The following is a 24,330-nucleotide window of genomic DNA, read 5'->3' on the forward strand; positions in this document are numbered from 1 at the left end:
CTTCAGGTAACTAATGAACGAGCACCTTTCTCCACTTCCCTCCGCCCTGTCTCGTGGCTCCTGTTCCAGTGCTGGATGTTCGCATCAAACACGGCCAAACTCCCAATAAGAGCTCCGACGTTTCTGCTCCTGGACCCGTGTGACGAAGAAAGAGGCGAGTCCTCTGTAACTGAGTCATACAAAGCTGCAAGAAAAGAAACGGGCCTGAAGATAAAGAGGTCCAGACTAAGAAGCCCTCACCTGCAGAGCGGGAGTCAAACTGAGCTGCAGATTTAAACATGAAACGCTGCGTCACGGCTCATAAAGCCTCTCCTGGTGAACCTGCAGGTTTGTACCCTCGACCTCCGGTGTTTGTGCGCGTCTTTGTCTCAGCAGATGTCATTCGTGTTTAATGTGCTGCTGACTTCCTGTCTGTGGAGGCTCCGGGGAAGCCGAGGTGCAACTTCATTGTAATGGGCCTCGGCTGCGAACAATGCGAAGGCCGTGTGGCGGCCGTGGCGCTCCCATGGAGCAGGTTATCGTTGGTGCAGATGGAGGAGGAAGTGAAGGCGTCTGGCTCGGTGATATTCGACTCTTTGATCCAGAGCAGCAGCAGGTCCACACAGGTGGGGCCAGACCTGCGCCTGAGCCACAGCTGCTCCACGTATGAGCCACAGTCGGTGTTCACAGTGGGGCCTGAAAGGCTGAGGTGCTGTGTACGTGTGAACTCCTGGCAGGTCAGATTTCCCTGAGCTGTTTCTTTCCGCGGTGGCGGTGATGGCGTTCAGGTGTCGGCTTGCAGCTTTTGTTGCAGGTGTCCACATAGCTGCGAGAGAAAGGCTGCACTGTGATTTCTGCCCGTGTTTACCGTCACACAGAGAAAGTTGGTCGTTCACGCGTGAGCGCAGACTCGCTCTGAATCGCCGGCACTCGTCTTACATTTGGGCGGCTGGACGTCGTAGGGAGGCAGCAGGTTAGCGACTGGAGAGAATCACGCTCCAAAGATTTTCCTCCTAACTAGGTCATGGTGCACCTGAGGGACTCGTGCTGACATCAGCAGACTCGTCCTCGGGAGGCTCCACGCTCTCCGGTGGGCAGTTAGAGCGAAACCCGGCAGGAAACTCCGTCTGCAGGGAGTTTCCTGTATTACTATAGATGCACTGATGCAGACTGACTCACTTCAATTTTATGCTGCGTGGAGAAGGAGCCCTCAAAGGAAAGAGGAAAGTCTGCGACGTGGAGGTGGGTGTAGGCCTCGCTCACACAGGCGCACAGACCGTACGGGGAGTGTTGGTTGGAGGTTGTTGGAGGTGAAGTCGCTGCAGACGGGGTGCTGCTGATGCAGCTGTGGTGCCACACAGACTGTAAATCCTCCGTGCTTTAATAGAAATGTGGCGCCACCGTGTCAGTGCCGCGTTATCGGCCACATAAACGTGTCTTTCCAGGAGGCTGAAGAAAGTCTCATGTTTGCTTTAGATTATTTCCATCTTGTGAAATAAGAAATACAAATTTGTGCCGATTAGATAAACCGCCAGAGACGAACGCTTTTACTCTTGATCTACGAAACGTTTGGAGGTTTGGTTTTGTGGAGGAAACGTGGTGCTCACAGCGTGGAATATAATCCAGAGTATTCAGGTTGTGACCGATAACCTTTGATGATATCAGGTGATGCATCTCAGTCTGAGCTGGTTGGTGTGAAATAAATTCTGGTGACTTTACTGGACAGGTGTGATAATTAATGAAGAGGATGAAGAGTAGTAACTGATGATGAACATGAAAGAGGGACGGAGGATCAGGGAGCAGCAGTGTGGAGGGTGGTGCACAAAGTGTGTGACGACAGCGGTGAGGTGTGGAGTAGGAGTGACGGACGAGGGCTGGGATTTGGTGACAGACAGGACTCTCTGTGGATGAGGACGCTGGGAGAGTAGAGAGCAGGTGGAGCAGAAGCCCGGAGAGGTGGAGGTCTGCTCCGGAGAGAACGGGGATGAAAGTCAGAAGCAGTCATTCGTGTGTGAATGAGAGGGAGGCGGGTGGAGAGGTGTAGCTGGTGGAGGTCGACCATCCGAACCTCTGCTCCTGCCTGTTCTTCGTCGCTCGTCTCCACAGCGCCCCCTGCTGTGTCCTTTATTTCTACGCCTTTACTCCCCGCGGAGCCGTCTGTCTTTAAAGAGAGAAGTCTGATTTCACAGAAATTGCTGGAACTCATTTCCAGATGTGAAGCGTGCAGAGAGAGGCATCCTGGGTAATTAAGTGGCGTTCGGGGCTCAGGTGGTGGTGCGTCGCCCCCTAATTACAGTCCTGATGGTTCAGTGGCAGCTCTGATTGGAGGAACGGCGTCCGTGTGGCCTCGAGCCGGGTCGTGTAGGAGGAAGCTGCTGCTGATTTGCCTCCACGTGGGCGTGTTTTCCTGCTCGCATTTCTGATCGTTTCACTGTGAGACGCGCTGCCTCCTCAGGCCGGGAGCGAGGGTGAGTTTAAAGCTTTGGAGATGTGGGAGCAGCAGATGTGTCGCATTTCATTCCTCAACACGTTCAGCTGTAACTACACCAGCTAAAACAACTAAAACATGATGCTACCTCTTTACTTCTTTGCTAAACAATTCTGGAATTTGTACATGCATGTATCTTAACCCTTTAAGACCGACCATAGAACCAAGTCCGCCAGAGTTTATGTTATATTTTTACATGCTGTGGAGACATTTTTGGAGCATTTCAAGTTGCTATACATCAATACAACCATTACAGCCTAAATTTTAATAATATGTCTGCATTAAGTGCATAGTAATTACATAAAATGCAAAAAAGTGCAATAAACTACAAAAATATTGAAAATCGTTTTTTTAACATATATTTCTAGTTACAGAAATTTTAGAGGCTTATCCCTCAAAACTGTAAATACAAAAAAGTTGCACAAACTAGTTTCCCACCACAGGAAATTTATTTTACGTGTCTTCATAGTTTTATTTTTGAAATACACCAATTTTTATACACTGCAGGAAAAACGAAAATAAATATTATACTGCAAATTTGCAAAAATAACAGCATATGCATCAAAATAAACTATTTCCAGCAGTGCAATATGAGTCCTCAGCATCCCAGAAATGACACAGAAAGTCATAAAGTCAAACATAACTTTTTAAAACACCAGTATAGGCTCATAAGGCCACGATGGTAAAAAACTACATTTCCGCAAAATGACATCACTTCCGGTTTCGGGCAGGTCATGGCGGATATGCGATAGTTCGCTGATGGATGTAGGAAGTGTTACAAACAGCTGATCGGATCGGCAAAGCATGTTTCCGGAATATTATGTTTTTGTTGCTGCAAGTGCTTTTATGCAGTTTTTGCAAAGCTATATGTGGAAGGAAACTGTGACCGAGGACAAGCTGATGGCATCAGATGTAAGTACAACTCCTCCGGTTTCATATGCAAAAAAAATGATTGCGCTAGCTTATGTGGTTGCAGAGCTACCGGGATTTAAAAATAGTTACGCAAAACGGAGCGTGCTGCTCCGACCGGCTTTAAAGGGTTAAATATAGTTTCCCCGGTGTTTAACAGCGGTGCATGGATCAGCTGCCTCACCTGCTCCTCTCATGAGCTCCGCCTATCAGCAAGGTTATTATCGTTAACAAAAACTAACGAAATAACGAAAACTAGAAGTGAAAAAACATTTTCGTTAACGGAAATAAAAATAAAAACAAAAAAGGAAAACTAACTAAAACTGTAATGAGTGCTCACAAAACTAACTAAGATTAACTGAATTTATAGCAAAAATGTGTTTAGTTTCATTGATGTGTGCGTGTCCTACAATAGTCGAGGGTGAAAATGAAGTTTAGTTTCCAGATTTTTTCTTGCTGTGTCTCATTATGCCAGCAGGTGGCAGCACGTTAGTCGAGTCGTCTGTGTCGCTGCTCCGCCCACGCGCAGAATCATGTCAGGAAAAGTCGGGAGAAAGCGCCAGAGTCCAATTTGGGATTACTTTGAATATGACTGTGTTTTGGATAAAGCAAGTGTCTTGTAGTGGAAAGAGACAAATTATGAGGGACATTTCTAAAGGGGAAGAAATCCCACAAACCTTAAAGTGCACTTGAAAAGCTCACACAAGAAGGCTAACCTAGCTTAGCTTGAGAAGGGAGCACACTCAACCCTCATCCCAGAAAACAGAAGCTAACCCCAGGCAAGGCAGCGTGATGCATCCCGAGACAACAGGACGGGGACATCTACACAACTGTGTGAGTCAATTGCCTTCACAAAGTTTATCAATTCACTTGAACCAAAATTAGGAACACCCGGTGCTGCAAGAGCTAATAGTCTCATTGGGGCCAAGATATAAATTTTATAGTTGCCTGGTATCATTGGTTGTTCATCTGCCTTTATTTATTTATTTATTTAAAGAACCCATAGGTGGGAATGTGAGTTGTCTGTCTCTGCGTGTTAGCCCTGCGACAGACAGGCGACCTGTGCAGGGTGTAGGGTATGGTAGCTGGAATAGCAACATAAGATAAGATAAGATAAGATAAGATAAGTCTTTATTGTCATTGCACAGTCATACATAGTACAGTAGTACAATGAAATTGGAAAAACTGTCCTACGTCGGCACTACATATAACACAACACGACACGATATGACACATCACAACGTAACAAACAACACAACACAGTATATTAACTTAGTATAAAAAAGAAGAATAAGTGTATGTGTATTGCACACTGTTATTATTGCACATTAATTATTATTGCACCTTGTTATAAATATAAATATTATTGTTATCGTTTTAAACATTGTTACCTCCCCCTAAAAAGTCCAGGGAGGTATCCAGTCAGGTCAGCTATTTACATTGATCAGGGCTGTTGCCCTGTTGTAAAAGCTGTCCTTGAGTCTATTTGTTCGGGACCTCAGCAGCCTGAACCTCCTGCCAGACGGCAGCAGCTTAAACACCCGGTGTCCTGGGTGTGTGCAGTCCCGTAGGATGCTGCGTGCCCTCTTGAGACAGCGAGTGCTGTACAGGTCCTTCAGGGAGGGAAGAGGATGTCCAATGATTTTTTGGGCCATGTTGATGACCCTCTGGAGTGCCTTTCTGTGTGCTGTGGTGCAGCTGGAGAATCACACACCGATGCAATATGTCAGCACACTTTCAATGGAGCAGCGGTAGAAGACGGTCAGCAGCTCCTTCTTCAGGTCCATTTTTCTGAGGATTCTCAGAAAGTGGAGACGCTGTTGGGCCTTCTTTAAGACCGCAGAGGTGTTAGAGCTCCATTGGAGGTCTGTGTCTATGTGCACACCCAGAAACTTGAAACTGGAGACCCTTTCCACGCACTCCCCGTTGATGCTGACAGGCTGCAGCTCGGACTTCCTCCTTCTGAAGTCAACTACCAGTTCTTTTGTTTTGGTGGTATTGAGGTCCAGGTTGTTGTCTGCACACCAATCTGACAGCCAACATACCCAAGGATGAGCAGAAGAGCATGACTGATATGATGAAACTGGGATTTTGTTGCACTTAATTATTGCAAACAACTAAAACTATAACTGAAACTAATCAAAACTATACTGAAACTAAGGATTTTCAAAAAACTATAAACTAAACTAGCAAACAATTGGTAAAAACTCATTAAAACTGATATAAAATTGAAAATCTGAAGTCAAAACTAAATAAAAATAAAAACTAGAGAAAATTGCAAAACTATTAAAACCCTGCCTATCAGTTCTCCACCCTTGTCATGTTCTAGCTAGAGCGCCCCCTGCAGCTCACAGGAAACTCAAACTGAACACTGCGCTGCAGCAGCCTGGCTGTAAGGACTGAAACAAGAGAATCCACCCCGGAGACTAAACTGACTTAAAAACCAAAGGTCAAAACGAAAGAGAGAAATAAACTATAATCACTATAACAGGAAGGCAGCGACTGAACCTTCAAAATAAGAGTGAGCGGCGTTTTCCAGACATCAGGTGATCACACCGTTGTCTTAGATGGTCGAAGGAGATGAAAACGATGCATCATGATGTCATAAAGCGATTCAACAATCGTATTTATCTGCACAAACCCACCAGCAGGGGGCAGCGTCTGGCTGAGCTCAGTGAGCTGTGAAGCTGCGATCTGCTGTCCTGACTCTGAGGAGGCGTTTGCAGGAACGATCCCAGCTGGGAACTCGTTATTCTCATTATTCCCACATCACGGTCGAGCGTCACGTTCGTCTGTTTCTTTCTGACTTCCTGTTATAGAAGCCACATTGAAACAGAAGAATGGAGGTCCAGCCTTGGCCATCCCTCACAGGCAGACACACATGCCGCCATAACACAATCATGTCACATTTCCGCACTGCGGGGGCCACTCCTCCTCCTCGGACTCACTGAGGCTTTGTTCTGCCATGGCGCCTGATGGTGTCTGAAAGTTAACAGAGCGAACCGCTGCGTGCTGACGTCAGCAGTCGCGTGCAACGATGCATCGGTAGCCACAAGTTTGAATGTGAATGGGAAGCATTTGATCTTTGGGGAACAAAGTGTGTGTGTGTGTGTGTGTGTGTGTGTGTGTGTGTGTGTGTGTGGTGTGAATTTTCCCACAGTTGCTGATGTGTTTAGTAAATGCTGCTGCAGTCCAGATGTTTTTCCTCCCTGCTGGTTCTCCTAATATGGCAGCATCAGCACAGACTCTCTCTGGTCTCAGGGGAGGTGTGTGTGTGTGTGTGTGTGTGTGTGTGTGTGTGTGTGTGTGTGTGTGTGTGTGTGTGTGTGTGTGTGTGTGTGTGTGTGTGTGTGTGTGTGTGTGTGTGTGTGTGTGTGTCATTATATTTTCATTGCAAAGATTTCCAAAAACATTCTTCCTCCCTGTTGCACTTCCTCTTTCTTTCTCTCTTTGCTGGAATCATAGCTGAAGCCTGCAGCAGGTTGTGGAGCTTGAGCTTCAAACTTAAATGTTTTCATGCATAAAAGAACATTCGCTCCATGTTCCCTTCTTTCATACTTTTGCCGTATTATTTTTCATCCTGCTGCTTGGTTAATGACGGGTTCTTAGCAGCCAGGAAGCGGCGGCTGGCCGTTATCAGCTGTAGAAACCAAAACTGATACAAGAACATTAAATGTCATGATCTCCAATATAAAGATACAATAAGACATAATAAAATAAACAGGTATTTTTTTAACGTAAATAAATAATGATTCAATAAAATCAGCAGAAAGCCTGTTTAAATAAAAGCGCTTAAACCTGCTCTTTGTGACGGCGCCTCAGGTGGACGTCAGAGGAACTGCAGCTCCGATTGAACAAAGTCCCAGTTTAAGACCCCAAAAAGTCATGGTCCCAGTTTGAAGGACAAATATCTGCCACCGTTCTTCATGTGGGTGTTTGTAGCACGTACATGTATGTGTATTTCCACATGCTGCTCAGCGCCGCTGCTGTGGGGCCTTAAGGGCAGATTTGAACCACCTGACCTGCTCTGTTCCTTTGTGCCAGCGCAGCTCGTCTCTCCTTAAGTAATCCGAGTCCCATGGGACCGTTTGCCGTTCCTCCTGTTGTCTTCCGACCTTTGACCTCGCTCTACGGTTGTTTTTTAATCTCGGTGATGCAGGAAGCCGATTCTCCTGACCTGGGAGTCCCTGTGGGAGAGTCGGGGTGGGTAAATTCGATTTGCTCGCAGGGAGAATCGGCAGCGCTGGAAAGAGTAAATGAAGCCGTCTCGTGTTTCTCAGCATGGACAGCGTCCCGTTTCACCACCGGGACGGCATTCAGCCTGGAGTTTTGCATCTGAAAACAATAAATGGAGCGATACTGCGTACGTGCCTCTGATGCCACACCAGTTCTTTTCCACTCAGCTCAGGAATTCTAATGAGAACCGAGAACAAGCTGCTGCATGAACACATCAACACATGACCAAGGAGCTTTTACATTTCCTCCACAATGCACTCATCTGGCCTCTGACAACCACAAGTGGCCGACTCGGCCACGTGACCAGAGCAGAGAAACTCCACATGTGAAATGGAAACAGACTTTCCTGACTTCCTCACTTCTCGGCCTTAAACGCAGTGACCAGCTTCCCTGCTGCCGTGCTCCTCTCAGCAGCTCACGCTCGTCTTTTAAGGTCAGTAAAGGATCGTCAGCTGACCCCACGGCTCGTCTCGCCACAGAGGGTTTCCTCCCATGCATGTCGTCTCTGCCCTACAGGCAGCTGCTTTTAGTTTGAGAGGAACTCATTTGAAAAGCTTCCTCACACAGACAGTGGACTGGTGGAGCCCAAAAACTGGGACGACAGAGGGAGAAATGCTGGACCGAACGAGACTCTGAGCATTAGGCTGAGACAGTAAATCAGAGTTTTGTCAGAAGCACCACACCCTGCACTTCCCCCAGCATCCAGCAGGGGCTCCAGCGGGCTCAGGCCCCACGTTAAACATGTGTACAGCCTGATACCAACTGTTGGGTCTCTGTGGATCAGCTGTCCCCAACCCCCGGGTCATGGTCCGGGCCGTGAGAGTTGAGACTCGGTCGTGAAATTTTATGGTTTTCAGGGTTTTAATCGTGTGCTCGGTCTCCCTGGGTCTCTCCCGTGTTGTAGTTGTGCGTCTTATTTTGAAAGAAATATTTATGTGTTGCCATAGCGACCTGAGAGCATTAAGGGGCTGAGCGGAGGACGCTGCTAATAAAGTTACACAATCACACAGCAAATTTGCGTTTATTATTATATTTACAAAACCCCACAGTGTTTGTCTCGGTTGTTGTATTTATCCGCCACACCGGAAAGGCCGCAATGCTGTGGACGATTCCCAGCTTGTCCCTGTATTTTCTAACTCGCCTGCTTAAAGGCTTAAAGTTTGCATTGTGACTGGCAGCAGCCAACAGCCTGCACTGTGGACTTTGTGACAAACTGCCTAAACTAACAAGAACTAGTTTCAACTTGCACCTCTTTATATAATTGAATAAATGGGGATGTATATGTGTTTATCTTTTCAGTAACGATGTATTGAATTGAATATGTTTGTTATTTGTGCAGCTTCACAGCAGTGACCTGAGGCGGTTGTTTCAACTATGAGGAGTTTGTAACATAACGACTTGTCATGTAAATTCATTAAATAAACAAATCATAAATACATAAGGAAATAAATGCGCTAGACAATAAAATAATATGGAAATAAAAAATGGGAAGTGGCAACTTTAAAGAAGTAAAACGTAATTACAGGCGTCAGTAAGCGTACAGCAGTAAGTACAGGAGGTGAATCATTAGAGGCGTAATCATCTTATTTGGTTCATTTCATGTTGATTTGAACATCTGTGACTATAAAGGAGTCTCGTGTGTGTGACCTCTGACCTGGAAGGTAAACACTGCGGGTACGGACGTGTCGGGGTGGAAAACGGGGCGGCTGAGGCCGGTTTCAGGTCAGCAGTTTCAGTTTGCTCTCGCTCTGTTTGCCTTTTTTTCCTGCTCAGAAATGTGGATGACGCCTCTGTCAGCAGATGCCCCGCCTCCTTTTTTTCAGTGTTTTTTTTTTTTTTTTTTTTTCTTGCTGTGTTTGCAGACTTCCAGGCTGGCTGCTTGCTCAGTGAAGCAACAGCTCTGCTATAAATACTTGAATCGTATCCGAGGCTCTGCTGGCTGTCTGGATTCACTTACTGTCCCGGGGACACTCGCACATCCACGCTGTGTTCGAGCTGCAGACGTACAGACCTGGTGGATTTGATTTTCACAGCTCTGTGGGACACTTCCACCACAGTTTTTCTCTCGTGTGGCAGGATTTCTTTGACCCTGAGGAGTCTGTGTTTTTGGACTGAGCAGCTATGGGAGACTTCTGGGGAGACATTGCCAGTCAGAGGGTGGCCCGGGCCATGTCTCTGGTATGTATCTGCTTATAGAAGCAGTTTCTGTTTCACGTCATCAGATTGAAAAGTGGGTTTCTGATGTTGATAGTCGGGCAGCTTCTCCTTTGGTCGGCTGTTCGTGGTTGTGACTGAGCTCTGAGCAAAGGTGACGAGCGTTAGTGGTTTCCATGTGTCTGTTGGTCGCGCAGCGTTGAAGGAAATGAGTTTAACAGGAAAAGAGCTGAAAGCGTGTGTGCAACAGCGACAACACAAATGGCAACATCCTGCCTCTGCACACACGCAGTGTCGATCGTAGCCCAGACTCCGCTCTGATGTTTAGAGTCCACCGGCCGCTGCATCGGCGACCGGCCGACTGCTCTGCATCTAAACGCAGCCACAGGTGCACCTCGAGAGCGGCGGGTGTCTGCTGCGTTGCAACATCTGGCCACATCTGTTTTGCACGGTATACGCTCACAGGTACCGGCTCACCTTCAGCTCGAGCCGTCGGTGGACAGGATCCATCCTCAGGAAGCAGATCTCTCCTGATCTCGCCCTCGTCTGGTGACGTGGGCGTCTCTCGCCGTGTAGCTGAGCTACAGAACAGAAGAAAAGCTGCGTAAGCGCCGGCTCTCGTAATGTTTCCCCGTCTTTGTGTGAGGCGCACAAGTGCAGTCAGACTGCAATGATGGACCCAGCTGAGGTTACCACATGTCGGTTTGTAACTCTGACCCCTCGTGGCTGCTGCGCACGTGAAGCCCCACACAGAAGTGACGCAGTCAAAGGTAAGAGGTCATGCTCGTGGGGAATGACGCGCTGGATGTTTCGTACTGCCTCGCTCTCTAAAGCTGAAAGCCGATCTTGAAGTGTGAGCAATGTTCTCGATCCTTCGGGGACGATTTATATTTTTACAAGCCTTGAAGTGAAAGTTTGTGTATTGGCTCCGCTCCGGTGTCCAGGATCCAGAGTTCATCTCTGAGGTCAGAAGGTCAGACCTGGCCGTCTCCTCCAGGTCTCTGCAGTGCTGATTTCCACCGAGGGCCGGGCGATCGAGTTTAGTTTGAGTCTGGACGCCGCAGCTGGAAGCGGCGGCTGTGTTTTCAGTGTGTGTGCTCGGTGAGGAAAGAAGGGAGCCTCGTCTTTTCCTTCCTTTAAGTTTAGTGTAAATTAGTAGAAAGTCCTTTCACTCTTACACACAGGACAGTTTATTAGGTACAGCGGTTGAACTGTTCTTTAACGCAAATTTCTAATCGGCCAATCACAAGGCAGCACAAGCCGACCTGCTGAAGTTCAAAGTGATAAAGGTGACTTGAAGCTCTCCTGGTCTGAATCTTTGTGCTGTGATGTTCGGATGTTGTACATCACCACGGTAACTGAACCGGCCCTTATACAACACTTGTACGTACAACCACAGCATCAGTGGTGCAGGCCGGTGGCGTGGTGGGTCGCGGTGAGCCCCACGATACAAACGGAGCATCATTTAAACTTGCGGACCAGCGTCTTCTGATTGGCTGCTTCCAGTAGGATAACACACAACTTCACCAAACTCTGATCAGGCCAGCTGATGGATGTTGCAACAGCTGTGCGATGATGTCATATCGACGTGGACCAGTCTCTGAGGAGCACGAGTATAGTGTAACTAATAATGTGGCCGGCGAGTGTATATTTGTCAGCTGAGGTCAACTTTGCAGCCGAGCCTGTAAATGAACACACCTGACACCCCCCCCCCCCCCCCCCCTCGGTTCACTTCCCAGAAGCAGCTCTGAGAGTTTCGTAGCTTCTCAGATGTTGTGAAAGAGAAGAAGAGTCCACGTGTGTGCGCTTCCTGTGGGCCGATGTGGCATTGGCAGCGTGCGCTAACAGTGTTTGTAATGACAGGAAACAGGAACCTGTGTGTGTGTGTGTGTGTGTGTGTGTGTGTGTGTGTGTGTGTGTGTGTGCGCGATCTATCTTTAACCCTGCTGAACCGGATGGATCTGTCGCTCTGCTCTCAGGCACTTGCAGCTTATTTGGACCGAGAGCTGCAGGCGTGTACGCTTTCACCACATCAGGCTTGGGAGGCTCCTCCTCCTCGTATGTTTGGGTCTGTCAGCGCCTCAGATCTGTTCCTGCGGGGCGTCCAGCTCTTACTATAAATAAACACAAACATTTTACTGCCGCGCCCCTGACCGCGCTGCCGCGTCGTATCCACTGACAGCAGAGCTCCGACGTAACCACTAAAGTAACCAAATTGTTGTTTTCCCGGGAAATTTAAAGTAACAATGTAACTAAACAGCTAACCCTTGAGCAGTAACCATAGTAACACTGGTCCTGACATGAGATGTCACACCTGCGACGACGTTGGTCTTCCTGTTATCAGTAACTCGTCCTCTGTTTCTCAGCCCAAAGTGACGACACCTGGCTCTTACTCTCAGACATGTTCGGGCTTGTTGTGTTTCTGAATGTCGATGTGTGTTGTTGCTATAGCTGCAACGATATCATGAGCATCATATGCTGTACGATCATATCTGTACAGTAATGGCACGGCTGTGATGGAGCACTCTTAGGGATCTGAAGCGTTCGCTCCGAGTTTAAACGATAAACCGTTGGAGAGCGGCCATCTTTGTTGTCACTTGCCGGCCTCACAGTGACAGCAGGTCAGTGAGAGGCAGGACGTTAGCATCCACCCATCAGAGCAAACACATGAGAGACTGCAGCTGACGTAAATGGGCAGAGGTCAGCTGACTCGCTACCTCGCACCTGCTGGCTCGTCCTGTCTGTAGAAACTCTCGGGGCCTCTCACCAGCTCAGCTTCATCTTCTTCATCTTCCTTCTTTTTTTTCATGACTCAGCTGTGTCTCCACGCACACACAAATGCAGGCACATGAGAGACAAACGATCTTCAACTTTATTCTAGGAGTCTGCAGCGTGCCCAGACCTGTCTGTGAAACTACAGAGGCGCAGCTTCGCTGTTCTCAGACGTGATGAGGAGGGGCGGGGCTAACTGTCAAACTGTGTGATCGTTCGCTAGTGACGATTAATCACTGACAGAACTCGGCGGTGTTTTGAAGCGTCTGCGGTCTGAGTGTCTCTGGGTCGGTTCATTAAACAGAGGAAGGTCTCTGTGTCGATGAGTGATGTAACAGATCCACAGTGATGCGGGCGTGCATCGACCCGCCGTGGTGAGGACTCTGCCGGGTCGTGAGCTGTGGGGAAGGTCACCTGCAGGGTTTCCTTCGGTCTCCTGGCTCGCTCTGCGAGCACGTGCTCGCTTCAGAGATTCTTCATCATTATTGGGATGAACAAGCTGAACTGAAGGGCGAGTTTAAGCTTTCTGCCAAAGGCAGCGTGAGACAGAAGTGCGAGCTTTGCAGCAGGAATGATTGTTGGGAGGCCAAAATGAGCCCAACCTCACCTGAGATCAGCTCGGGGTGAGTGTCAGGAGCTCCGACGTGCAGACGGAGAGATGCTGCTGAGCGGGAACGTTTTCCAAAGAGGTCGAACTCAAGCAGCTGCTGCTTTTATGTGTGTGTGTGCGTGCGTGTGCGTGCGTGTGCGCGTGCGTGCGTGCGTGTGTGTGCGTGATGTCCTGCTCTGCAAACAGACAGCTGGTTGTTAAAAAGCAGCCAGTGTGGAGCTGCACTTCCTGTTTGACACACCAACATCAAACTTGTGTGTGTGTCTCTCTCTCGGGGCGGTCGACATAGGTCATTATGGTTAGTGGAGCACGCTCAGTTTAGCGTACGCGGGTACGCGTCCTCTTCTTTCCTGGTTTTTTTTGTTTTGTGTTTGTCTCCATCTCACCCTACTGATGTCCAGCTGTTGCTCCACTTCCTGTTGTACAGTTATTCACGCATTCCCATCAGCTGTGGGCGGAGCCAGACTCCTTGGCTGACAGTAACTTCCTGCCCGTTCACTGTGACATTGTTTGGTGATTGATTTGAGTGGCGAGGCGTAATCTGCAGCCGATTTTGGTGGAGGCGTGTCGGTGTTTAAAGCTGCAGACGCTGTGATTGCGATGACTCTGCCGCCCTCCCGGTGCCAACTAACACGCCGTGACCTCAGCAGCCGTCCTCACGTCACTCACGGTCTGTCTCCAAAGCCTCGCCGTTGTTTTGAGGCAGACGCGACCGTGTTTACACAGAGTTGGAAAATGAGTTTGATAAACACTCGTTTAAACCCACTCTCAGGTCACCTGTGGGTCTGTGTGTGTTCTGCAGGGGAACGATGAGGAGGCCGTGCTGGACCAGGGCAAGACCAGCTCCACCCTTTACACCAACTTTGAGAAAGAGGAACTGGAGAGTGAGTTTATACACCGACACACACAAAGGTGCCTCAGTGTGTGTTTACAGTCAAACACACAGTAACAAAATGACTCAGCCCGCATTTACACACACACACACACACACACACACACACACACACACACACACACACACACACACACACACACACACACACACACACACACACAGCCTGAGGCTCGAGAAAATGCTGATTTAAAATATTTCAGAAAGAATTATGTCAAACTTGGAAACAGCCGTAAACAGTCTGCAGTGTGTCGACGTCATTTCTGCAGAAAAAGTGGAAATGAAATCTCGTGACGTGTACACGCCAAACATGGAGTGTGACTCACGTGACCTCAGCTCTTATTGTGAGGTGGCGTGTTCAGAAAGAGGAACTAAGGCACGTACGAACCCCCGTGTGGTGCTTGTGCTGCAGCTCCTGTCATTTTCAGCTAAGTCGTTAACCCTTTGAAGCCCAGCTTCTCTGTATGTTTGTACCTGCCGTAGTGCCATCAGTGCAACCGTTATATCCCAGAGTTTCATCATGTGTGTGCATGAAGTCCACAGAAGCTGCAAAACGGTGCAATTAACTACAGAAACTGTTTTTTTACAGATATTTCAGAGGTGAATCCCTCAAAACTGTAAATGCAAAACGTTGCATGAAATAGTTTCAAACCGCAGGAAATGGATTTTGTCTTCTTAGTTTCATTTTTGAGATGCAGCAATTTTTATAAACTGCAGGAAAAAACAAAAATAATTATTTTTGTGCACAATTTGCCAAAAACGGCATCAAATCAAACGATTTCCAACAACCGTGCAGTTTGAGTCCCGAGCCTCCCGGAAACCTCTGAAAGGCCCTGCAGGGAAACACGAATAGTGAGGTCACGGTAATTACAAGAAGCATCTTTAACTCAAACGGAGCTTCAGTTCACATCTCGTTAGACGCTGTAGGTTGTTTCCATGTTATTACTAGTTTATTACAGTCCTGTTTTAAACAAACAACTGAGTGAGAGGTCGACACGCAGCCAGAGAAAATCCGATGAACGTTACTGAGGTAAGGAGAAACGGAGCGTGCAGTGCGAGCTGTGCAGCACGCCTCCCGTGTTAGCAGCGCCTTCAGTGTTTCCCTCACGTGTTTGTTTCCAGCGTTCTGTTATCACTGGAGGTGTAGAACAAACTCATGTGACCCCTCTGCTTCTCTCCGTCAGGTCACAGGGCGGTGTACGTTGGCGTGCACGTTCCGCTGGGCCGCCAGAGCCGGAGAAGACACCGTCACCGCGGACATCGACATCACAGGAAGCGCAGAGAGCGCTCTGATCGGGAGGACGGGCGAGAGTCGCCGTCATACGGTCAGGTTTGAACGAGGATAAACAAACACGGGCCAGCTGTAGGACGGCGGCGTGCTGAAGCGTTTGTGTCCCCGCAGACACGCCGTCTCAGAGGGTCCAGTTCATCCTCGGCACCGAGGACGACGACGAGGAGCACATCCCCCACGACCTGTTCACCGAGCTGGATGAGCTCGCCTTCAAAGACGGAGCCATGCAGGAGTGGAAGGAGACGGCCAGGCAGGGCGCTTATCCTCTTTCTCTGCTTTGCGTTCAGACGTTAATCTTTCCAATAACGCTGCAGAGCTGTGAGGAGCGATCCTCCCGCCGTGCAGGGGCGAGGCCTGGTTTGTTCAGCGTTTCTGACTCGGGTTAAAGAGGTTTCCTCTCTAATCCAGACTCTGCAGAGCGCTGTGAGGACGAGGAAGACGAGCCTCACTGGATTTGAGAGGAAACCGATGAAGGCGGGCCGAGTCGTGTGGTTTGGAAACCTTCAGATTAACTTATTTACTCAGCAGAGCAAAGTGGATCAGCCCACATTAGTGTAGCATTATAGCATTAGCACGAATCAGACGCCTGGCGTTCTTCAAATGTCAACACTCGGCTGTGTGTGTGTTTGTTCAGGTGGCTGAAGTTTGAGGAGGACGTTGAGGACGGCGGCGAGCGCTGGAGCAAACCCTACGTGGCGACGCTGTCACTGCACAGCCTGTTCGAGCTGCGCTCCTGCATCCTGAACGGCACCGTGCTGCTCGACATGAGAGCCGGCTCCATCGAGGAGATCGCAGGTCAGAGCGCCGTCGGGAACTCGTCCCATCACTCGATACGCTGCTCCAAAAACGACCTTTGTGTTTAAATCTAGAGGAGGTCGGAACGTGCTAAAACCACACTTGAGCTCTAAATCTAGTTTGGATCAGCTGCTGGAGACGAAGAGCGCCACGATGAAAGCGCAGCTCTCTGGTTTCCTCCTGCTGGTATAAGCTGCCCCTCAGCAGGCTTCCAGGCATCAGCCAATCTCTAGAAAGTTGGTATTCAGGGCGAGTTCTGACGTCTTGTTTCAGAGAGAAGAGGAAGTGAAAGGCTGCTGCGAAGGCGTTTGATAAATGATTCTGCTGCACGCCTTTCATTTCCTCCTCAGAACATAAACCTGCAGTGCGTTTGTGTCCATCAGCTGACCTCTTGTCCTCCTTCCTCGCAGACATGGTGATTGACAGCATGCTGGCGTCCGGTCAGCTGGAGGAGGGCGCGCAGGAGAAGGTGAGGGAGGCCATGCTGAGGCGCCACCACCATCAGAATGAGAAGAAGCTGAGCAACCGCATCCCGCTGGTCCGATCCTTTGCCGACATAGGCAAGAAATACTCGGAGCCAAACTTACTGGAACGCAACGGTGAGACCGCAGCGCTCTTGTCATCCTCGCACCTGCAGGTCAGGAGACGAGCTGCAGGAGGCCAGTTCAGGTTGACCCCTCCTGACCTCTGGCACTGCTCGGGCTCTGCAGGGTTTAGTTCTGCACTGTTTAAAAACCGGGGGGGTCTAAATGACCTCAGCGGGTCGGCGGCACGCTGCAAACCAGCGTGGCGGTAGGTTTACGAGTTCTTTACTAAGTAATGCACTGTTTTCTTTCATAGTTCATAGTTCTTTGTCTCTGTTGTCGGGCAGAATGTAGAGTCTGTCCGTCCTGATTGGTCGAGGTAAAGGGGTGACAAGACGACGGGTCTCGTATTGCTGCATGGTGCCGTTGCCGTGGTTTTTGAGTGATTGTGATGAGTGATGGCTCCGGTTGGTTTCTCACCTGCCCGTACCTGAACTGCTGTGACCTCACCCTGTTTATTATTGACCGGGACTCCCTGACCTGGCCGGACCCGCTGACTCGCTGAGCTAATAACCAGCTAACAGCATGAGCGAAGTCGGCGTTTTCATATCCGCACTCCTGGATCCTGTTTGTGAGAGAGGAATGTTTTAATGCTGCTCGGGCCGAACGCCGTCTGCAGGCGCTGAGCCGTCTGACGTGCGTGTGACCTACGTGACCGATCAGCTGCAGCTTTTACCGTTTGCTCGTTCGTTCAGGAGCTTTTCTTCAGATTGACTCTTTCCTACAGTTTATAAAGCTGAAGACATCAGAGCAGAGCTCAGGGTCAGACTTTGACTGCAGCTGTAATCAGCTTCACGAGGTCATCGCCTCCAGCACGACGCTCCCGGCTCGGTGTGTTTCCTCTGCTCTCCACCACAGTGGACTGAGTGGGCTGATGCCCAGTTACAGCAGCTCTTCCTGCATGTGATGGAGTAAACATTCAGTAATTGGCGTGTTCACTGCAGACGGGTAGTTAGAGCGAGGGTGGCCCTCCTGCTGCCTTTACCTGAACAAAGACTGTAACTAAAAGACAGAAAGTGTTTGCTTCTTAAACTTTTCAAACAGGCTGAAAGCGCCAGGTTCATCCTAGCTTGGTGACTGTCCCTCGGGTCCGGAGGCAGCCGGACGACTTCTGTGTCCAACTGACACGATGGGAGGGTGAGGCAGCGACGCCCAAATGTCCTACCGCCTACAAAGTGACCACCCCTGTACAGGTGCGATACCTGAGACGCCCTCAGATGGAGGCGAAACATCGTCCAGAACCCAGAAGTCGTCCGGCTGCCCTCCACTTGAGCACTTCGGACGACCGGGACAACCGAGAACCGGCACAGACCGCTCTGCATGAAGCTGCTGTGGCTCGTTCAGGACTAGCAGGACTTGGTTCTAATAAAACGCGCCCTGAGGTTTTGCTGCTGTGTAAATCAAACTGAATTGAATTGGTCCCGGACCGATCCAGATGTCTTGGATTTGATGGTAGGCGTAAAGAAAAGGCGGAGCTTCGTGATTGGTGGAGGAAGGTTTAGCTTTAGAAGGCCGATGTTGGTGTGACGTGCGTCCTAACTCACTGATCCATGCACGCTGGCTTGGTGTTTCCTTCTTCATCATCATGATCTTTCTCCTCCTCTTCCTCCTCAGGGGAGGGTCTGTCCTCCTCTCGTCTCTCTCTCCTCCGTCGTTGCTCCATGGGCTCCTTCGACCTCTCCACCCTACCCTCCTCTGCGAGGACCCCAGGCCTGTTCGGGCACCTCCTCCCCGGCTCCGCCTCCTCGTCACAGACCGACCTCTCTCTGTATCGTTACGGCCGTCACCTCTCCGAACCCAGCCAGCCTCACGGACTCGCCCTTCCCGTCCCCGGTGGCTCTCCACGCCGCTCCTCTGCTCCCGTGGGGCTCCCCAAGGTGGTGGTGCACCCCCCAGAAGAGGAGGAGGAGGAGGAGGTGTTCCACCTGGGAGATGAAGACGACGTGGTTCCCCAAACAGGCAAATACGGCACGGCTTTCCTCCGGCCGTTTCCACGCTCTGACACTGAAGCATGCCCGCTAACGTGCTGATGAAGCTGGAGGCGGATGATTGGACGAATGTTGGCAGACTGGCAGCTTATTTGGGGGCGGGGTTATTTTGCATGTTTTTGGTTTATTTTGCTGCCGTCCGTCTGTTGGAGACTGAGCTGCGTGAATGTTGGACCTGCAGTGTCGTACAGCCGCCTGTCCGAGCCTGGGTTTGTGTTCACATCCAGTCTCGTTCGAGTTTTTCTGTTAACAAACTTTTTTTAACAGGTGAAGGTTGAACGGCAGCGTCCTCTGGATCCTCGGTCTCCTTTAGCCTCTGCTGGAGTTAACAAACCGGCCTCTGGTCACACGTGAAGCGCCTCAGATGTTGTTTTCAGCCAATCAGAAAGGAATCAGGCGGCTGCCTGTCATTAGCAGGCTGTTAGCTGTTAGCTGCAGCGACTTAGAGTCTGCATGTTTGTTTCCTGTTTGTTTCCCTCGCTCTGACAGGCGGCTCGGGTCCGATCTGAGTCCATTTCCCTCCTTTATGAAACATTAAAGATCTGGAAATCAGGACGTCTGAACTTTTGTGGTCTTACTACTAGGGCTGCTCAATTAATCGAATTTTAATCACGATTACGATCTGGGCTTTCAACGATCATTAAAAATGACGGAGCCGATTATTAGCCCCTCCCTCATTTATCCGCGACACCTTAAAGGCCGGTCCGTGAAAATATTGTCGGGCATAAACCGTCCGTGGCGCAAAAAAGGTTGGAGACCGCTGATTAAGAGGACCCGAGGGAAGCTCGGAAAGCTAAGCAGAAGTTATTTGGAGAGGAGAGTGACTGCCGCTGGTTGAAAAGAGGTAAAAACCTTCAGTGGTGTGGAAACATTACAGGTTCAGTCAGACGTGGATCAAGTAGACACAGTGTGTGAACTTTGCTACGGTGTAGCTGCACCACAGAGCAACACTGCAAAGCTCACGAAACACAGATGTTTATATTTTTCATTTATTTTTATATTGCAAACATTTGCACTATTTTATATTATTTTTTAAAAGTCATTATTCAACACATTGTTATTAAATAAATATCGTCAAATAATCGAGATCTCAATGTCAGTGAAAATAATCGTGATGATCATTTTTGCCATAATCGAGCCGCCCTACTGATAGAAACTAGTGCTTCTCTAATTTGAGGGAGCTATCCAAACATACTCCAGTGTTCCTGACAGTGCGAGAGGGCCGGCTGGCCCAGAGGGCTGTCGCCTCTAAAGCTGTCATTTCTGTTTTATTTTCATTTGGGGTGCGAACATTATGCCACAGCCAGGCTTTAACGTCCCGCAGACAGTCAACACAGGCTGGAGGGGGCAGAGGCATGCAGGTCCAGGGGCAAGTGGATGATTTATTAAAATGCATCCCAGCAGGTCGGCTTGTTTTCTCTGCTGCGTCGCGGTGTTTCTGCGGCAGAGAACTCTGGACGCTCGAGTGACTCCCGGCACTTCCTGTTCATTAATGATCCGTGAAAGAATCAAAACTCGCTGACGCTCGATCACCTGACCACCGACTCATCACTCTGTTCAGGTGCTGAAGCGTGAAAAGCTGACGTGAAGCTGATTTGTGCTGACCGCGTTCGTGGAGCCGAGACTCTGCTGCGCGGCGCTCTGTGACCACAGGCGTGCTGCGCACCGACTAACAATGATGTAACCGAGGAAACCGCGTCACTGCCCGCACCGCGCTCGGCTTCAGCGTGAGCGAGCAGGAATCGCATTCTGAGACTGAACTCCGCGGGTCAGGAGGCGGTGATGTCACGTGTGTCAGTAACACGGCTGTGTGTTTGCAGACAGCTGCTGCAGATGTTGCGTGTGACTCTGTGGTCTTTGTGGCTCTGCAGGTCTGCTGGCGTCGCCTCAGTCGGCCCCCGGAAACCTCGACGACAACAAAAACGCCGAGAGTCGCGGCGGCAGCGGCAGCCGGGAGAACAGCACGGTCGACTTCAGCAAGGTAAACGCGGGGCTCCGCCTCACACGCAGGTTGGGTGGTTTATAGGTCGGCTGCTGCTCCCTGCAGCTTTCCAATGTTTGGAGCTTCAGGGAGGTGAGAGATGCTTTAATGATGAGAGGTCAGAGCTGCACCACTGTGACCTCTGACCCCTGCCAGCTACATGAAGCCTCACACATCAGCTGGTGTTCAGATGGGACTGAAACATCCCTGAGCTGTGGGCTGGTGGGTGTAGGAGGCTCCACCCTGACGCTGCTCCGCCTATCAGACGCACTGCGACAGATGCACTAATGTTTAAAACTAATAAATGTCAGAAGCACCGAGATGGATGAAACATTCAGTCTGTGAGTCTCTGACCCAATCAGAGATGTTTACCTTCAGACGGTGAGCGTCTTCAGAGGTCCGGCCCTTTAAGTGCACAGAGCTGCACAGGAAATGACCACATGAAACTTCTGAAGGGTTAAAAACACGTTTTTAGCTCCGACACCTGGAAATCTGAGGCTGGCGCTACGTCAGAACTAAATGCAGGTTACACGGTGGCCTCGCAGCTCAGGGCAGGTTCCCACAGTAACCTGCCAATGTGGCGGAGTCTAAACTGACTGTCACCGAGCCTCCACTCCTCGAGTCGTAGGCATAACCTGCAGAATTAAAGCTGTGATGGTCCCGAGTGACCTCATGGACGGGTCGCTTTAATTCAGTGGTTTATGTTTGACTTTCACACATGAAAGAGAAGCTGTGGGTGGAGGAACCTGCCACCTGCTTCCTCCACGCCGCGAACGAACACAACGACATCGTCGCAGATTAACGTGCACAGTAATGCGCTGAAAGGCAGCACGAGGCGTTCCTGCACAGCAGAACATCCGTTTGCTTTTGCAAAGTGTTGGAGACGAAAGTGTAAATCGAATGCAGATTTGATCAACTCTGCGCAGATCTGAATCAAGTAGATCAGACTCTGCGTCGGGATCAGCCTGATGTCCGATCCAAGCATCGGATCGTTGCGTCCGTGGTTCAGCAGGTCATCGGGTATCTGCTTACATTAAGGATGAAATCAGGAGACTTGGTCCGTCACAGCAGAAAATCCACAACACAGAGATGAATTCCACTTCCTGCTTCAGTCTGTGCTATTGGACGATGGAGCTCAAACTCCAAAGACTTTGGTCTTAAAACCATCCAGTGAGCATCCAGCTGTGCAGCCACACCTGCCTCCAGGTGCAAACAGAACCTGAGCTTTTGGTCACGTGACGGCGAGTCCCCGAACGAGCCAATCAGAAGCTGTATTGTGTTTCCCAGCAGGACTGCGACTGCGTTTGTTTGCTGCCAGCGGCCAGCAGGAAGCCCGCAGTAAGTCGCATGTCAGTCGCCGGCCCTCGGCCAATCAGTGTAGCCTGTGCTGTGACTCATCGTGGTGGTGCTCTGTGATTGGCTGTCTGTGGCGTTCTGTGACCATCAGCTGTTTCAGTGTTGGATGGAAAAATGTTTTTATTGATTTATTCAATTGAACTTTATTTACACAGGAACTCAGATCCATGACAAACTCATGGATCTGTTCACTCCTCCATCTGCCCCTCCTCCTCCTCCTCCATCTGCCCCTCCTCCTCCACCCTCCTCCTCCTCCTCCAGGCTCACTGCAGGTCTCATCTCACAGTTAAACGTGTAAAAGCAGTTTTCATGTTTCAGTCGTTGATGTGAAACTTTGAGCTTTTTTTTTCCACATCTTTGCTTCACCTCATGATGTTTCCCGTGGAGGTCAAAGGTGAAGTCTGTGCATTCAGCTGCTTCCTGTCTGTCAGGTGTAAAAATGAGCTGCAGGCAGCTGATTTGATTTGATTTTATTGATTAGCATTCAAATTCAAATCTCAGTGAAAACAGTGAGAAAAAAAAAACAAAAAACAGTGAAAACAGAACAAAAATCTACCATAAAGAAAGAAAGCATGAGACAAGGCTAATCAAAAGGTATTGGCTGAAGCATTTGCTTATTACGCCAACCCTTTTCACAAAATATCTTTTTGTATGCAGCTCCTGTACACAGGGCTTGAAGAAAATAATAAAACAAAGCAAAAACCAAACAAAACAAACAAACAAAACAAAGAAAAAAAAACTTTCCACCTTAGATAAGTAACTACATCAAAGTAAAGAATCAAGAGGTTGTTTTTTTTTTCTCCTTTTTGTTCTTTTCATTCTTGATTTATATATTTTTCTAATACTCTATTTTTAAACATATTTTTAAACAAGGAAAATGAACTACACCTTTTTAAATCCCTGTCAGAACTATTCCACAGGTTACCTCCTCTAACAGAAACACATCTCTGCTTTATATTTGTCCTCATCTTGTTTTTCTTAAAGAAATCTGTTCCCTTAAGTCATATTGACTCTCTCTGACTTTGAACAGCTTCTGAGTACTGGGGCAAAGCAAGTTATTTTGTGCTTTATACATTATCTGTGCCATTTTATATTCAACTAAATCATAAAATTTCAGGGTATTCAGATTAACAAACAAAATGTTAGTTGGTTCTATATAGTTTGATTGGTTTATAATTCTTATAGCTTTTTTTTTGTAACTTAAAAATATGAAGAGTGTTCGTTTTATATGCATTACCCCATATCTCCAGACAGTAAGTCATATATGGAAGCAACAGAGTACAATAAAGTGTGTATAATGTTTTTTTGTTCAGGACATGCTTTGTTTTATAGAGAATAGCAATGGTTTTTGACATTTTTGTTTTCACGTGGTTTATATGAGACTTCCAACTCAGCTTATCATCAATTATCACTCCAAGAAATTTATTTTCGTACACTCTTTCAATTTCAATTCCATTAACCCTTATTTTAGATACATTTTTCATTTGTCTAGTGCCAAAAATAATCAATTTTGTTTTCTTTATATTTAATAACTTATTTACATCAAACCAGTTTTTTAATATATTTAACTCCTTTTCCGCTGTAGTCAGAAGCTGTTCTAAGTTTTTACCTGAGCAGTACAGAGTGGTATCATCAGCAAACAATACACATTTTAACAGTTTGGAAACACTACATATGTCATTTATATATAATATAAATAATTTAGGGCCCAGCACAGAGCCCTGAGGAACACCACAAGTTACCTTCAACTGCTTAGATTTTACATTATTGAATTCGACATATTGATATCTTTCATCCAGGTAACTTTTCATCCACTTGTATGCTATCCCTCTTATGCCATATCTCTCTAGTTTATTTATTAATATAGATCAATTGTATCAAACGCCTTTTTTAAGTCTATAAAAACACCAACAGTATATTCCTTATTATCTATTGCATTAGATATCCCTTCAACAAGTTCCAAGATCCACTGCTGTGGCTCAGGCAGCCTGCAGCGAGGATCACAGAGGTCCTAGACCAGGAAGTGAAACCAACGAGGAACTACAAAATAAAACGAACACTGTGTGTGTGTGTGTGTGTGTGTGTGTGTGTGTGTGTGTGTGTGTGTGTGTCAGGTGGACATGAACTTCATGAAGAAGATTCCTCACGGAGCCGAGGCCTCCAACGTCCTGGTGGGTGAAGTGGACTTCCTGGAGCGGCCCATCATCGCCTTCGTCCGGCTCTGCCCCGCCGTGCTGCTGACCGGCCTCACCGAAGTCCCGGTGCCCACCAGGTAAGCCGCGACCGAGCCGCCCT

At 48.6% G+C, this 24,330-nt stretch overlaps 1 protein-coding gene across 7 annotated transcripts in view; it reads left to right on the forward strand.

Moving 5' to 3' along the window:
* Positions 1-24,330, forward strand: part of LOC146699508 (sodium bicarbonate cotransporter 3-like) — a 34,523-nt gene that overhangs the window by 2,697 nt on the left and 7,496 nt on the right. For 2 of the 7 annotated variants that reach the window (XM_085472464.1, XM_085472465.1), the window contains exons 1-9: positions 9,553-9,790; positions 13,951-14,032; positions 15,225-15,365; positions 15,443-15,581; positions 15,966-16,126; positions 16,537-16,725; positions 20,570-20,679; positions 21,967-22,017; positions 24,150-24,307. In XM_085472464.1, the coding sequence (XP_085328590.1) occupies positions 9,734-9,790; positions 13,951-14,032; positions 15,225-15,365; positions 15,443-15,581; positions 15,966-16,126; positions 16,537-16,725; positions 20,570-20,679; positions 21,967-22,017; positions 24,150-24,307 (1,088 nt within the window). In that variant the 5' untranslated portion in view covers positions 9,553-9,733. The other 5 variants (XM_085472469.1, XM_085472470.1, XM_085472466.1 and 2 more) reach the window with 4 other exon arrangements.

This window comes from Copadichromis virginalis, linkage group LG11 (genome assembly GCF_057382275.1).
Source record: "Copadichromis virginalis isolate Kocher_CV1m ecotype Utaka linkage group LG11, C_Virginalis_male_GT1.1, whole genome shotgun sequence".
NCBI classification, from domain to species: domain Eukaryota; kingdom Metazoa; phylum Chordata; class Actinopteri; order Cichliformes; family Cichlidae; genus Copadichromis; species Copadichromis virginalis.